At 37.0% G+C, this 16,249-nt stretch overlaps 3 protein-coding genes across 10 annotated transcripts; 2 read left to right on the top strand and 1 right to left on the bottom strand.

The window, feature by feature from the left end:
* The first annotated feature begins 578 nt into the window (after window positions 1-578).
* Window positions 579-6,331, top strand: LOC140959170 (probable galacturonosyltransferase 7). Of its 8 annotated transcripts, none has more exons than XM_073416970.1 (11): window positions 579-959; window positions 1,134-1,165; window positions 1,328-1,384; window positions 1,468-1,479; window positions 1,591-1,650; window positions 1,841-1,880; window positions 1,965-2,011; window positions 2,089-2,387; window positions 3,951-4,305; window positions 4,414-4,959; window positions 5,966-6,331. In XM_073416970.1, the coding sequence occupies exons 1-11, from the start codon at window positions 839-841 to the stop codon at window positions 6,242-6,244; spliced, it is 1,848 nt and encodes a 615-aa protein (XP_073273071.1). In that variant the 5' UTR covers window positions 579-838; the 3' UTR covers window positions 6,245-6,331. The 8 variants fall into 8 exon arrangements, with proteins under 8 accessions (XP_073273071.1, XP_073273072.1, XP_073273074.1 ...); XM_073416968.1 differs by having other exon boundaries at window positions 582-974; XM_073416971.1 differs by lacking the exon at window positions 1,468-1,479 and having other exon boundaries at window positions 580-959.
* A 704-nt stretch (window positions 6,332-7,035) lies between these two features.
* LOC140960399 (splicing factor Cactin) lies at window positions 7,036-12,715 on the top strand. The gene is made up of 13 exons (XM_073418651.1): window positions 7,036-7,383; window positions 8,195-8,286; window positions 8,566-8,665; window positions 8,933-9,004; window positions 9,153-9,215; window positions 9,331-9,471; window positions 9,605-9,700; window positions 10,629-10,913; window positions 10,989-11,124; window positions 11,273-11,412; window positions 11,886-12,053; window positions 12,160-12,426; window positions 12,542-12,715. Exons 1-13 carry the CDS (start codon window positions 7,174-7,176, stop codon window positions 12,659-12,661), a joined length of 1,890 nt encoding a protein of 629 aa, XP_073274752.1. The 5' UTR covers window positions 7,036-7,173; the 3' UTR covers window positions 12,662-12,715.
* A 1,170-nt stretch (window positions 12,716-13,885) lies between these two features.
* LOC140959420 (receptor-like protein kinase FERONIA) lies at window positions 13,886-16,245 on the bottom strand (the record flags this gene model as incomplete). Its single annotated transcript, XM_073417256.1, has 1 exon — window positions 13,886-16,245. A coding segment is annotated over one exon (2,115 nt), but the record flags the coding sequence as incomplete, so codon positions are not given.
* Between the last annotated feature and the right edge of the window lie 4 nt (window positions 16,246-16,249).

Here is a 16,249-nt window from a genome sequence, read left to right as displayed (position 1 = left end):
TTTTTTTTTTTTTTTATCTTAGTTAGCAAATCTACTTAAAAATAATATTTTTAAAATTACATGAATATTATTTTGTATAAAATTATATCTTTCAATTTTAAGTTATAGAGATCGTTTGCAAGTTCTCTCGTACCAATCATACATACAAGAGTAAATGTTGCAAACACCTTTGCTAAATAAACAAGAATATATATCTTTAACAAGCATAGGAATAGAAACAATGTTTTTATACTTAAAATTTAATTTTATAGTAAAATTTAAAATACACGTATGTCGTATAAACTATTTTACCTTCATTTAATGATTTTGGGCCAATTATTGGATATTTTTTTTATATAAAAAGATTAATTAATGAAAAATAATCAGATATATAATATTTTAATTATGTAATGAATATAATTTAGTAAAAATTTGTTGGGAAGCATAATTAGATGGGAATAAATTATCAATTTACGATAACTTTAATACGAAGAAATGATTTAAAATAGCAATTGTAAAGACAATCGCGTTACTAAAATTTTAACTAAAAAAAGCGAAAATTGTTATTACTTAGTAACTTTTGGAGAAATGATAATACGATGGATAGTGAACTGAGCCGAGCGATGTAATAATGATGAGAATATAATTTTGAAAGGGGCAAAAGTGAAGTAGACGTTTGTGCATTCCAAAAACTAAAAAGGGATCGCATCTCCAAACCGGAGTGGGATTGGTGGAAGTTTTTTAATTGCTGCCATTTTTTGCTTCGAGGGCGAAGTGATTTTTGACGTTGAATGAGAATTTATTGCTGAGATTGTTCATTCGAAGGGGAAAAAAAGGTGGAGGACGAGGATTTTGAGAGATGAAGGGCGTGGTTGGAGGTTCGGCGAAGAGAAGATGGAGAAATCTGGTGATTCCGGTGGTTGGCCTCGTCGTCCTATCAATGCTCGTCCCACTCGTCTTTTTGCTGGGCCTCCACAGCGGTTCGCACTCCACTGGTGTGCTGTTTCTCTGTTTTATTTCGATTATCACGACTATTGTGTTGATTAGATCTGTTTTGAATATGATCGATTCTGTTTGTGTGTGTCCGCGCATCAGTGGATGTGCGTTTACTGTTGTTCTCGAGTTCATCAACTGATTTCTCACGACCATTTCAGGAGACGCCACTCATCAGCGGAATTCACAACCTGTAAGAATTTTTCGGCATTTCTGTATGTCAATGATAGTTTTAGAGATTTCTTTTGCATTTGTGGTTGCCACCATTAATTGAATCCGAATAAATGGAGATTGATGATTTACTTTTCTTGTTATGTTTTTTTTTAAATCTTCGGATGCTTCCTGATGCAATTAGAATCCATTGAGACCTATTGATCAAGACAATGATGCTGGTAAAAGAGAAAAATCAGAGGTATATAATAATGTTGTCAACCTTCATAACTTGGCACACACTTATGTGCATGTTTGTTGAAGAATTGTATTTTCTTCATGCAGTGGATCTACAGAGTGGGCTAAATTCTATCCTACTACATTTTCATTCATTTGTCCTGATGTATGATCCGTTCTGGGACACATCTTAAGTTAGTCCCTCTTATTTGTTTTGGTTTCTACTTGTAGGTTCATCAATCTAAACATGTAAATGACCTTTTAGAAAGATTGTCCCCTTCTTTTCCCAAGGTCTGTTGCATATGCTTTGATGGTTAAGACTGAGAGTTACTTTACTTGATTGTTACATTCTGCTTATTTTATTTTCTATCTGGGAACGGCATTGACCCCATCCAATTCAGTTATATTTGTTCTGTATTCAATCTTGACTTAAAAGTCTCTGCATTCAAATATCTCAATTTCTTACCCTCTTTTTTCCCAGGAATTCGGGAATAACTCCAAGAGAGGTGGGAATGAAACAGGTGATAAATAAGTTCACAAGAATCTCTCTCTCGTGCATAATTTAGGTTTCATTTTTCATCTTTATTTCTGGAAAATCTACACAGGGTTTTCCATGCCAGCTGATTTGCCGAAACAAGCACAGCCAGTAATTGTATGATATGTCATTAAAACTTCCTAATTTTAGTTTTTGAATTCAAAATTTGTGTTAATGTTTGTAATGTGCTGTAGGATACTGGACCTGTTGCCAAAAACTATACTGGAGAACATAGAAGAAGTGCTGATGAAAGTGATCTGATCTGTGAATTTAGGTTTGGGAGTTATTGTTCATGGGGTCGAGAACATAAGGAAAAAATGGAAGATGCTGTGGTGAAGCGGATGAAGGACCTACTTTTTGTTGCTCGTGCTTACTATCCAAGTATTGCAAAACTTCCATCATTTGAAAACTTGTCTCATGAAATGAAGCAAAATATTCAGGAGTTTGAACGTGTTCTTAGCGAAACAACAACAGATAAAGATCTTCCCCCTGGGTATGTTCAATTTATGGATTGATCAAACTACATTAAGTGCGTGTTTAGGACCATTCTCAGGTATTTGCTTTGTTGTGGCTTTTTCATTAATCACTACTGTCTTCAATCTTCACATATCATTTGTTCATAATTCTAGCTTTAAATTTATTGATTGCTCAATCTGTTTTTGATAGCACATTCTTCACCTATTTTATTATTTTTCCGCGCCTTTGGTGATGTGAAAATCAAGGACTGAATGTGAAATTCTGAAGGGTTTTATACTAATTTGATCCACCATTAGAAATTCTCACAATAATATCTGTTTGGATCTGAAACGACTTGAGGGGAGTTCTCACTTCCATAAACTTCATTTATTTCACCCATCTTATTTCATCCCAAATAAACTTCATTTATTTCACCCATCTTATAGCAGACCTGCCGCGGTTGAGGGTAGTGCAATGCGGCAGGCTCGAGGATGGTAGTGGCTTCATGTGTTTTTCGCTAAATCACAGTGAAATTTTAAAGTAATTTCAAAGAAAAGTTAAATAAAGTCAAAAATTAAAAAGAAAATAGAGATGGAGTTTATGCATTATATCTTTATGGCCGAGAATTTTTCATTTTGTATATTTTGTGTAGTTCAATAAGTATTATTCCCAGTTTTTTGTTTGATGCGACAAGGAAATGAATATTCCATCATGGTGGAGCAAGCTCAACAGCCTTATACCGATGTCCTTTCCTCTATAGTTTTGGTGTAGTTACAGTAATTTGTTAGTTCAACCGGCCTTTGAACTCCTGGCGATGTTACCAGGGCCATGGTTTTGAATGGGAAGATAGAGCTCGAAAAAGCTCGATTTATGCTAGATTGTATCGAGTCGTGCTCGACCTTGAATGCTCATTCAGGCCAAGCGGGAGCTCAACTTTATGCCTTTTGAGCTTTGAATCGGGTTTGAACATGTTCGAATAAATATCAGCTTAAACTCAAACTGTAAATATTAGCTAGCATTAGGCTTGATTTAATTCTTTTGCGCTGCTAGACTGGACTCTTATCATTTCAACTATAATTTTTCCTGATATGTTTGTAATATATATTTTATCACATATCTCCTTTGAGAAAAGAGAAGTTAATTTAGATCCTGGCTTTCCAGTCATTTGATGTTGAATCTCTTTAACTTCATAAATTTTTCTCTGAATACGAGTTTATTAACTGAGAATGCCTCGCTTGACTAGTTACCAACCTTTTCTTTTATCTGGTAAATGCTTGTGGTTGAGGATGCAGTTTCAATTGTCTCTCTTGATTTATGTGTGAGTTTTCTCATTTTTAACATTTCTTTAAGTGTTAGAAAGTTGAAGTATTATGGTATCATGCCAATGGAGACAAAATATGATAATTTACATTTTCTTTGTCTAGCGAATCATTGTGGGCTACATCCTGTAGTTGTTATGCTTTATCTGGAAGTTCATACTGTTTCTTAGATCTATGGGATTGTGTTCATCAATTTATCTGGAATCATTTCGTGTTTTTAACCTTACATAGTTGCATGAAGAACCTGGAAGACTAAAACACAAGTTTGCCTATTTTATCAGGAATGAGAAGAAGATTCCTGAAATGGAGGCCGTGATTGCAAAGGCAAAATCGTGTCCTGTTGATTGTAACAATGTTGATAAAAAATTTAGACAGCTAGTTGATATGACAGAGGATGAATCTAATTTTCACATGAAGCAGAGTGCCTTCCTCTACCAACTTGCAGCTCAAACCACGCCGAAGAGTCTCCATTGTCTGTCAATGCGATTAACTGTTGAGTTTTTTAGATCTTCATTTGATACTGAGACTGTGCTGGTGGAGAAATTTCTAAATCCGGATTTATACCACTACATTGTGTTCTCCACGAATATACTTGCATCATCTGTTGTGATCAACTCAACCGTGATGCATGCAAAAGTATGGCCTGTATATTTCTTCATTTACTTCATCATCTCCGTTTTAACTCCAAACTTTTGTTCTTCATTTAAACAGTTTTTGTTATTCATGAGGTTTTTGTCTTTGCAGGAAAGTGAAAAACAGGTTTTTCATCTGCTCACTGACGGGGAAAATTACTTTGCCATGAAGTTTTGGTATTTCAGAAACAAGTATAAAGAAGCCTCAGTTCAGGTGCTGAACATTGAAGACATTAAGTTGTTTGACCATCATAAAGAGGCACCGATGCATCTGTCATTGCCTGAAGAATATCGTGTTTCATTTCATAGGGTTGATGAACTGTCTTTCTCACTGTCTAGAACGGAATACATATCCATGTTTTCACATTCTCACTATCTCCTTCCTAAAATATTTCGTACTCTGGAGAAAGTTGTGGTTTTGGAAGATGATGTAGTCGTTCAGAGTGACTTGTCAGCCCTCTGGGACATTGACATGGGGGAAAAAGTGAATGGTGCCGTGCAATTATGTGCAGTGAAGTTGGCTCAGATGAAAAATTATTTCTCCAGAAACACTATTTATGAAAACTCTTGTGCTTGGACGTCTGGGGTAAATGTAATTGATTTATCTAGGTGGAGGGCACATAATATTTCAGAAACGTTTCAGAGGTTGGTGCAAGAGGTGCGTGGCAACTTTTCTTTTTCTTTTTTTTGTTTGAAGTGTTTGTTAGATATTATTCTTTTCTTAACTTTTCAAATGTTTGATTTTATGATACTCAATTTGTGTACGTGTATGGATACTGCTGTAGAAAGGTGAAAGATAGGACATCCTAATCTCTCATAAGGCCCATTTGTCATAGGATCCTGTCAATGAATAATGTGTATCAAGCATGTTAGTCTTATTTCAGCATTGCGATGAGGACAAATGGATGAGAGTCAATTTTTAGTTTAAAATTTTATAATCCTCTCTGACGTCGAACAATTATGTTATCCTACTAGTAATGTTCATTGGAAATTTTAGGGTGTTCTTCAATTAAAAATGAAGATTTCTTCATTTCCAATCCCATAGGAGGGGACTGTAGAAATTGCTGACTGAAGGAAGCAGTTGAATTGCTTAAATCAAGAATGTGTAAAGTGCCATGATAATTCAACTTCTTTATTTAACTTCATGACCACTTGCCAATTTGTTTTCATCCACATTCCATAGGATGCGACTTTGACTGCTTCTGCTCACATCACACCACTTGTTTCCTATTCTTTGTATTCTGCTCCCCCTACCCTAGCAGTTTCGTACTTGGGATACATTGCCAACTCAATGAGTACGCTAAAAATTGCTGTCCGACTCTAATGATTGTATGGTAAAGGCAGCACGCTGAATGGACGATGTTGACTGAAGCCAATTGGGTCATACTGACACTCATCCATTTCATATTAGGATAAATAACAATCAAATAAAATCCGGTCCATTGATGGGAATATTTACCTAGTGTAGACCTTATGAGGTTTTTTGGGTGGCGCATATTCTTCCAAAATGTCATTTTTCTTCCACTCATATATTATACAATTTGTCATGTCATGGATTGATCACTTTTAAAAAAAGTGTTAACCTTGGCAAAACATGGACACAGTTTTACGAGCCCACGTCCAATGTCCAACTGATTCTCTCTTTTTGATGTTGATGAGTGCAGATGAGCAGAGAAGAGGGAACATCCGAAACTGCTGCGTTAAGCGCTAGCTTGCTCACCTTCCAAGGTTTAGTTTATTCTCTTGATGGTAGTTGGATGCTATCTGGTCTAGGACGTAACTATGGCATCGATTTGGAGGCTGTCAATTCTGCAGCAATGTTACATTTTGATGGAAACATGAAACCGTGGCTTGAACTTGGCATTCCCGAGTACAGAAGCTTTTGGAAAATGTTCCTAAACCAACAAGATTCGTTTTTAAATGACTGTAATGTGATTCAATAGAAGTCATTGTGTCATTTTCTTTAGAAAGTTGAGATGATGTGAATAATCCACAAAGCAAGGCGAACAGATTTCTCCTTCGTGAGGCACTGAGAAGAATGATCCTCGGATCTGAGAAGGAATCAGTGGGACGATCTATTCACATGCACCTCCAGACATGTAGATAATCAGAGACCAAATTATAGCAGTCGCCTCAGTTGCTGTGATCGAAGAACACTCAAGATACGTGGTCTCGAGGAATCAGCTTCGCTCTTTCTTTCTTTATTGAAATATATTGAAAAAATATTCCAGGCACGGGACCTGATACTAGGGAATTTATTGGATGACATTTTGAATCAATCAATTGATGTCTACAAGGGTAAAGTATGGTGTATTGTATTTGTATTTACGTTGGTTTTTGTTTCTTGATAAGTGATATGTCAACAATTTCTTTAATTGATTGGATGGAGAGCCCCAACTTACCCAATCCAGATGTAGATAGGGCTGATCGCTATGTAAACTCTACAATTTTTTTATTAGAGTTGGAGCTGATCGCTACATAGTAATGCTTCCAAATTCAATTTATTTTTTTAACAATTACACTTTTTAAAAAATTGAACTTGAAATACTTAAGCTACATAGTAATGCTTCCAAATTCAATTTATTTATAGAAGAATAGTATGAAAGCATAGATGGTACACAACGTATATGAGTATATTTAAAACCCAATTCAATAAATAAAATAATAATTTTTAGTAATTTTAAGTGATTCGATAAATAAAAATATTATATCCGCAGCGAACTTCAAATAATAAATTTATTTTCACTCGGAAGAACGGGGGTAGCTCTCAGTCTCACAGCGTTCCACGTAGAATTCGCTGGCCTGGCGATTTGGAAAAAAAATACAAGCTGTGTTGTATTTAGGGTTTTAGTGCTGCGGAAGAGGCAAAAGGATGCCGTTGTCAAGGAGACGTCGGCGGGAGCGTTCCGTCTCCGCATCTGAAGATGAATCCGAATCAGTTTCTAATCGTAAGAGCCGGATGCAACGCCACCGACATGGAGACGCGGATGACTCGGAAGACGATGTCTCGAAGAAAAAGGGTAAGAGGAAGATTTCAGAGGAGGAAATTGCTGAATACCTAGCGAAAAAGGCGCAGAAAAAGGTATTTCTATGTTATGAATATTATCGTTAAAGCATTTTGACCTAACAAATCCCCTTTATTTAGTCCTTCACGTTGCTTTGCTTGAATTCGCGTTTCTTCGCTGATGATAGCTGCTGAAACATTCGTCAACTTTTGAGCTTTAACTTAACTACTCATCAGAGTGGTTGCTGCTTGTTTTACGAGATTGAAAGTTAAACGGCAACACAACACCACCAAATTAGAATCTTACTGATTATTCAAGCTCGATCCAAATCCTGAAAGAAACAATTTTTTTTTTATCTAAGCTAGATTATGGATATTTGTTGCAGTTTTCTGGGTTCATTGAGGTTCGTTATCAGCGTCTTTTGATCTGATATATTTTATGGATATCAAGCATACTGCAAAACGGTCTAAAGAGAATTAGTGCATTTTATTCCCTTTGGATACAATCTTTATGCATTTTATACAATTTTTTTCAGTACTATTATGAAAATTTTCGAGCGTTATACCGCCAAAAGTTAATCGATTACTTCCAATCTCATCAATGTGACTTCCTACAAGGTTAAGCTCGTTGATAGAAGAAAAACTGATGGAGTTTTTGGTTGTCCATATAGCATCATGACTGTAATTTTAAAATGTATGAACCAATGGAGACGGAGACATTGTTAAAGTTCATGCTTCAAATGGCATACTTAGTGTATCAGTGTGTCTCAAGATGTTCTCCTTGTCTGATTGCATTCTTACTCTATATTACTTTTCTTTTTGTTTTCCTTAACTTCCTTATGTAATAACTCCTACTTGACATCCTCATATCTTGTCATCTCATGAATAGGCTGTGAAAGTTTCTAAAAAATTGAAGTCCCAGACCATCTATGGATATTCCAATGATTCAAATCCTTTTGGTGATTCTAATCTTAACGAAAAGTGAGTTTATTTCTCCCATTCTATATCTCTATGTTTCCTGCACATGTGCATCTCTATTATAATTGAGGTCTCAACTGTTTGCTGATGAATAAAAAAAATCAAACGCTTCAATTATTCTGTTGAAAATGTTCAAAATCAGCATTTAAGAAAGAGAACCTACTTTTCCAATCACTTTATTTTTTTTTAAGTTAGAGTTCTAGATTGATGTAGTAAGCATTATAAATATGAATCTTTTACACTTTCAGCATTCGTTGTAAATTTGGGACGTTTTTATTTTAGATTTGTATGGCGAAAGAAGATTGAGCGTGATGTAAATCAAGGAATGTCATTGGATGAGTTCTCCATCAAAGCGGAGAAGAAAAGGCAGAGAGAAAGAATGGTAATTTCATCAATGCCAGTTTTGTTGTCTGTCTTGTTGTCCCCTCTCAAGCTTTTGCATGGCAAACTTTATAAGCAATTGCTGATTTGAGAGGTATTAAAAATATAAAAAAGGTTGTATCATTCACTGCTAGCTTCCCCTGCTTTTGATTTTGTAGTATTTACCTCCGACGATTGTGCTGGTTTTACTCTTGATAAAATGGTATTACATAAGCAGGTTCATTCTCCTGGAAGACAATGTTTATTTATTATCTCTCTTTGAATATAGGCCGAGATTGAAAAGGTGAAAAAAAGGAGGGAGGAAAGGGCTGTTGAGAAAGCACAACATGAGGAAGAGATGGTAATTTTCTTTCATTAATTTTTTATGTGGCCTTTTCTATTATTTGGTTTATGTAGTTTTATTTGCAGTTTTGCTTCGAATTCTCGTAATGGGGCTCATGCATGTTATACACCTACATATTTTGAATGGAATAACCTTTCCTCTGCAGGCACTGTTGGCAAGAGAGCGAGCTCGAGCTGAGTTTCAAGACTGGGAGAAGAAAGAAGAAGAGGTACACTGTACAATTCTAGTGTTATAATTAAAATGATTTTTTCATTGCCTTTGTTATGAAATCTAGGGTACATTATATTACTTCTTTTTTACCTGCCTACATGTTTGATTTACAGTTTCATTTTGAGCAAAGCAAATTTCGGTCAGAGATTCGTATACGTGAAGGTCGTAATAAACCAATTGATATACTCACTAAGCATCTTGATCCTTCAGATGATTTTGAGATAGAGCTAAATGAACCATACATGGTTTTCAAGGTTGGATTTTATTTATTTACTTCTATGTTCTTTGTACCTTCAGGTTCAGGCTTACATTTTTAAGAGCCTATGAGTTCCTGATAATATTTTCTAAACCATAAATTGATATTTGCTTGAGATGTGTAATCTCCAGGGTTTGACAGTAAAAGAAATGGAAGAGCTTCATGAAGACATTAAGATGCACCTTGATTTAGACCGAGCGACTCCTACCCATATTCAATATTGGGAGGTATTATTCCTTTCGGTTTTTGTCGCTTGTATTCGTGGATACTTGCGATATTGGGGATAGTTTTCTCTGTTTACTTGTACATTGTTGCAATTTTCTCTGCAACTCCTACCCATCAGAAAAATTTCATGTGTACAAATTTTCGCTATTTAATTGAATATCCAGAACCCAGAAGAAAGCTTCTTGGCAGTACAAAACTCCCTCTGTCTGATCCTATAACCAGAAACGCTGTAGTCCAAGGAAAGTATTTGGGCTGACATGCAAGTTGGTCCTCGCCACTTTCTTTCTTTGATACTCAGTGAGATTTTATAACTGTATATGTTCCTCTGGATTTTTTATATGTCCGTCATAACTTCCTTTACAGTGAACTACAAATGTGTAAAACACCCCGAACATGACTCATTCCATTAACTTTCAGGATGACTGGGGTCTGTGATAGCAAAGGGAAAATAGTCAAATACCCTACATCAGACCTTTTCAATAATGGGAAACAAACTTACTTGCCAACCTAAAAATTATCTTAGTTGTGTATTATTAGATGTGGGGCAATTTATTCAAGAGGATATCTTCTACATTTTTTTTTCACAGATCAAGATCCATCACAATTTTCACAGATCATTTCATAGTTATCATGGATTCTCTTAAAATTGGTCACAAACCATGCCATGTACTTTGTGGATATGAATAAGGGTTACATGAGTTTTGGGTTATAGGAGCGTCTTGAAATTAAATGATAAAAACATGTGGATATACTATAATTAAGGTAGATTTTGCAATTTTCAAGGATAGTTCAGGGGTCATTTTGCAATTTTCAAAATGGTTTTTTGTGTGAATTGTTTAATAAAGAGAGTAAATGAAATTTAGAGCTATTAAAAATGGCAGTCTGAGCTTTTTATAAATGCCTTATGCTCCCAATTTGTTGCAAGAACAGGCACTTCTGATTGTTTGTGAATGGGAACTAGCTGAAGCTAATAAAAGGGATGCCCTAGAGCGTGCCAGAGTGCGAGGAGAGCAACTACCACCAGAGATTACAGTTGAAGAAAGAGGTTTGCATGTGAGCATTGACGCAGATGTTAAGAATCTTTTGCATGGAAAAACCTATGGTGAACTGGATGCCCTTCAATCCCAGATTGAGTCTCAAATGCGATCTGGGGCTGCCAAGTTGGTGGAATATTGGGAAGCCATTATTAAACGTCTCCATATTTACAAAGCGAAGGTAATACTCGCATTCTCATCTGGGTCTCTGATTTGCAGAACTGAGAAACCTTACAGTCTATGTGTGCAACTGCAGGCTTGTCTGAAAGAAATTCATGTCAAGATGCTGCACAAGCATTTGGAGCGACTTGAAGCACCAGTGGAGGTTAAAAATGAAGAAACAGATGGAAGTCCACCGCAGGATGATCAGTATTTCCATCAAGATGTAAATGGTATGCAACATTGCACTCTTTGCAGCTGCATTACTAGATCTCTATATTCTCTTTAGAGGAGGCTTTGGTATAGTCTCCCTCCTCCTTTAGGTGTTCTGTTTGGCGGTGTTTCTTAAAAAAAAAAACTGGCTGTTCCTACAATTTATAGATTCTGAAATTCCTTCTCCAAAACCCTTGACGGATGATGAGATCCAAGAGGAAGAAGCAGAAGGAGCATATTCACCACAGTTGATGCATGGTGATGAAACTGAAGATGCGATTGACCCTGAAGAGGACAGGATGATTCTGGTACGTCAGTACAGGGCCTAATGATAGTCGCTGCTATGTTTTTATTTGTTTGATATGTAATTAGAGGTAACTGAGAAAATAATACCTTGTTCTTTGGTTGCACTGTTTTTTTGCAAACAGAACATTTTTTACTTCTAAAAGATGGTAGTCGGGACTCAAACTTAAATGGGTCCAGTCCGTTGTCAAAAAAATTGTGTCCAGTCTTTATAAACACTCTCTCTCACGTGTGCATTTTTTCCATTGCTGAGAATCTCAAGTGGTTACCTTTTCTCCCATGTGGTTGGTGGATTTTCCCGCTTGGTTTCTTTGATTTGGTATTTTTTCTTAATAAAAAAATTTGTTTTCTTTCCTTGCTAATCTCAATATCTTAGTCATTAGTGGGACATGGTTAACATCTTTCATGCGAGAAACATGTGAGGTAGGTCTACTTCAAGATGGATGAGCTAATCATTCATGGGTACATTTATGTACAGGAGAAGAAACGTATTGCTGTAAAGGAAGAGAGGCGTATCCACGAACTTGCTCTAAGGCCAGCTCCTCCTGTAGATAACTTTGAGAACAATGCCTTGAGAGCCATGGGAGCCACCGAGGAAGGTGATGCTGTATTTGGCTCAAATAATGAAATCAACCTTGATTCCCAGGTATTGGTCTTTCTTGTGTATTTCCTTCCCTAGGTTAAGTGGAAATATAAAAAAACTGCTCATTTATCATTGCCATACTTATAGTTTGATATGAATGGGATCACAGGTGTACTGGTGGCATGATAAATACCGTCCAAGAAAGCCAAAATATTTTAATCGCGTTCACACTGGCTACGAGTGGAACAAATACAACCAAACTCATTATGATCATGACAACCCACCCCCCAAGGTAGTGCAGGGATACAAGTTCAATATTTTTTACCCAGATCTTGTTGACAAAATAAAAGCTCCAACATACACCATCGAGAAAGATGGAGATAGTAACGAGACTTGTATCATTAGGTTTCATGCTGGGCCCCCTTATGAAGATATTGTACGTCATTTCTCTATCTCTCGCCCCCTACCTCTTTTTCTGATGTGGATAGTTTTTAGGCTGGTTTGATAAAATGGCTGGCTGAAAAATCCTCTCGACTTCTCATTTTGTACAGGCATTCCGTATTGTGAATAAAGAATGGGAGTACTCACACAAGAAGGGCTTCAAATGTACATTTGAGCGGGGAATCTTACATGTCTACTTCAATTTCAAACGCTACCGGTATCGTCGGTGATGAAACTTCTTACTTGATATTCTTATGTTGTGCTCTTATAAATGTAAAAAAAGTTGGTCTCGAAGGGGTTTGAAGAAGATTGCCATCCTTTTTAGTGATTTAGATGTTCAAGCTTAACGACTGGGAAATTAAGTAAATTCTTTTTTGGAGTTCTATGCCCTATAAAATGTTGCTAGAGGGGTTTACTTACCTGGTCGGGGTTCTTTAGTAAAATATTGAAGATGATGGTAGGAATTGGTTAATAACTTAATGGCGGACTTAGGAAGTTCTTGACTTGGACAAGAAAGTCTTGAATAATGCCTTCACTTTTCGACTTCGACTCTGGCGGTTGCCGAAAAATAGATTGTATGTGTTCTATTGGTATGCTGTTGGGAAGTAACGACATTTGAGAGCGTAGATTATAAATCAAGTAGATTATTCTCTTTTTAAAATTCCACTTTTCTTTTCTTTTCTATCCTATTTTTTTAAGTTTGAAAAGATTATTATGATGGTTATTATTATATTATAGGACATAACCCACATTAAAAGGAATATTCATGCGATATATAGGAATGGTCTTTGATCTCGATTAATCCCATCTCACGATAAAAATTTGTTAAAACGTACGATGATGGACGATTTACAAAGCTTGTCAGCAATTAATGTGTCATTACTAATAGTAAAATTGATCCATTGAGAAACGAGAAAATGCAAAACATATAATAGAAAATAGAAGGTACGGAAATCTTGGGAAACTGCTAGAATAAAAACCACAAGCAACTTCACATGATAATATACTTAAGACTTCTAAAAAAATTTGATGATAATAACGTAGTTAAGGCTATATTATTGATCAAGCTTAAAATAATTTGTGAGACCGAAAAAATTAATGCATGCTTCTGTAAAATTTAACATACGCCCTATGCCATGTCTATTGACATTTTTCATCACCCTAGTAAAAAAAATAATTTTATCTTCTAAAGATGAATATGTTTACAAGGGTTGACGCAAATTCTAAACAAAAGAAATACTTATTTTTTCATGCAATGATGAAATCTAAGGTAAATCGAGTTTGTGACATTTTGTCAATTGCCACAGCATTTGTGAGCGACCAAGGCCATGGTATTTCATTTCATTTCACAACACTAAGAAGTGTCCGGTTCAAACCGTAGCAGGACCATATTATCAAGATCAAATTTTTTTTTTTTGGTTTATATCAGAAGAAACAGAGAGTAGGCAGAGACACCAGGCAAAACAGATAAAAATAAATCAAATAACTGATTTTCAGGCATCTTTGACACTAGCCAGGAATAGTTAGAACTTATATGATAGAAGGTTGACGGTTTGAGCAAAAATATAAGATACATAAAAGTACTATTTTCTGTGGTTCATAGAATCATAGGATACTATAGCAATGCACCCATTAACCATTACCAGCTAGATACAGAAAGGATTCATATATATAATGTGTGAGCCTATATGAATCCATGTTACCGCCCTTCTGGATTCATTATCTGGGAAAAGACGGCACTTGGAGTCAACCCATCCGACTCCTGGCTGGCAAGGCTACGGCCCTCAATGCTTGTTGACGATCCTTGTCCACCGCTGCAGTTATTTGAATAATCAAAACCCATAGGAGACAAATCTGAATCTTTCGTAACTTCAAAAGATTTGACGTCTTCGAGGCCAAAACCACCGCCACTTTCCTCTGCACTCTCCTGAAGTTGCAGAGCAAACTCAAGGTTCCACAGGACATCACCCATCGGAGGCCTATCACTTCCAACATCAGACACACACTTCACTGCTGTCTCAGCTACTTTCTTAAAGCATTCTGGTGCGATTTTCCCCTTGAGATAAGGATCAATGATTTCATCAAGCATTTCCTTCTTATGGCAATGCAGCGCCCACTCAGCCAAGCTAACTTGTTCTTTTGGAAGTGTTGGGTTCAACGCCGGTCTAGCGCATAAGATTTCAAAAAGTACAACTCCATATGAGTACACATCAGATTTGTCAGTCAGTTGTTGCCGTCTGAAATATTCTGGATCCAGATAACCAAAACTACCCTTCACCACTGTGCTGACGTGGGTATGATCCAGTGATGGACCCGTTTTTGACAGGCCAAAATCTGAAACCTTTGCAACCCACTTCTCGTCCAAGAGGATGTTTGTCGTCTTGACATCGCGGTGGATAATGGTGTGCTTCGCACCAGTGTGCAGATAATGCAAACCACGTGCAGCACCAATACAAATCTCGAGCCTCTGCTTCCACGGCAACGGGGGATTCTGAGTTTTGTAAAGATGCTCCCGCAGAGTTCCATAAGCCATGTAATCATATACAAGAACCATTTCACAATTCTCTTCGCAATACCCTATCAGAGATACCAGGTGGCGATGCCGAAGTTTTGAGAGCATTTCAATCTCAGTTTGGAATTCATGCATTCCCTGTTCAGAAAGTGGGTTCCCTCGCTTAATTGCAACTTTTGCTCCGCTGTCAATCTCACCACGATAAACTTTGCCAAAGCCTCCTACACCAAGCAGAATAGCCTCATCAAAGTCATTAGTGGCAGCTTTGATCTCGGCAAATGAAAAATGGCGACAAAGGTTTGAAGGCCGTGAGGAGGAATAGCTTCCTGTGGTAGTTGTCTTGGCAGAACCAGAAGAAGGTGAATTTCCATACAAAGACAAAGGAAGCCAGCCATCACCAGTGCTGGGATCCTTTTTGCGCATCTGACTGTAGGAAATAACGCATACGATCAAACCAACAACAAGGAGTGTAGCGAGTCCACCTCCAACTGCTCCTCCAATAATGGCTTTGTGATTTTTTGATTGATTAGATCCCGATGATTGGCCGGTGTCAACTAGAGGCTGCGGAAGGGGAGCTGGATTAGGACCAGCAAGATTCCCATTGGAACCATTTATTTTGAAAATTTCTAGTCCATTCAAGATAGCATCATATCGTTGGGACTTTGAGAGAGTGTAAGGGTGTAGATCAAGCCAGAGATACTGTTGAGGCGGACCAGTGGGAACAAATACCACATAGTCCCTGTGAACAGGGACACCATTGCTTCCTGCCCAACCAATCACATCTGCCTCCTTTTCTGCAGTCCGATTATTCATGAAGATACTGAAAACTCTCTGATTTACTTTGTTAACAAGGTCTGATACCTCGCAGAAGTGGAGTCTAACGAGATACGAGAAGCCAGAGTCAATGTTGAATGTCCATGTCAGATTGTAATTCTGATTAACCGATGCATTCGGACCCATCGACCTCAAAGTGGTGTATACATCAAGCGGGGCAATATAGCTAGGTGATCCTGAAGGATAACTTACCGTTACATTTGGATCAGGAACCTCTGTAACTCCACGAGCCGCACTGAATATGTAATTTGAATCATCATGCCATGACCTCTGGAGACCAGTATCATGAGAAGGAGAAATGTCGTTTCCGCCCACATTCAGCCGATAAACATTCTCAAGTGCTGTGCTGTTGTCAATATTGAACCCAGTGGATTGCCCGACAACAGTTTCTGTCCCATCTGTAATATAGATATCAGGATGTGAAACAATCTCAATGCCATTTACGAATGCATATGAGTTGGAAGCATTTTGG

Source organism: Primulina huaijiensis, chromosome 15 (genome assembly GCF_012295235.1).
Source record: "Primulina huaijiensis isolate GDHJ02 chromosome 15, ASM1229523v2, whole genome shotgun sequence".
NCBI classification, from domain to species: domain Eukaryota; kingdom Viridiplantae; phylum Streptophyta; class Magnoliopsida; order Lamiales; family Gesneriaceae; genus Primulina; species Primulina huaijiensis.
This window is presented reverse-complemented; position numbering and strand designations above follow the sequence as displayed.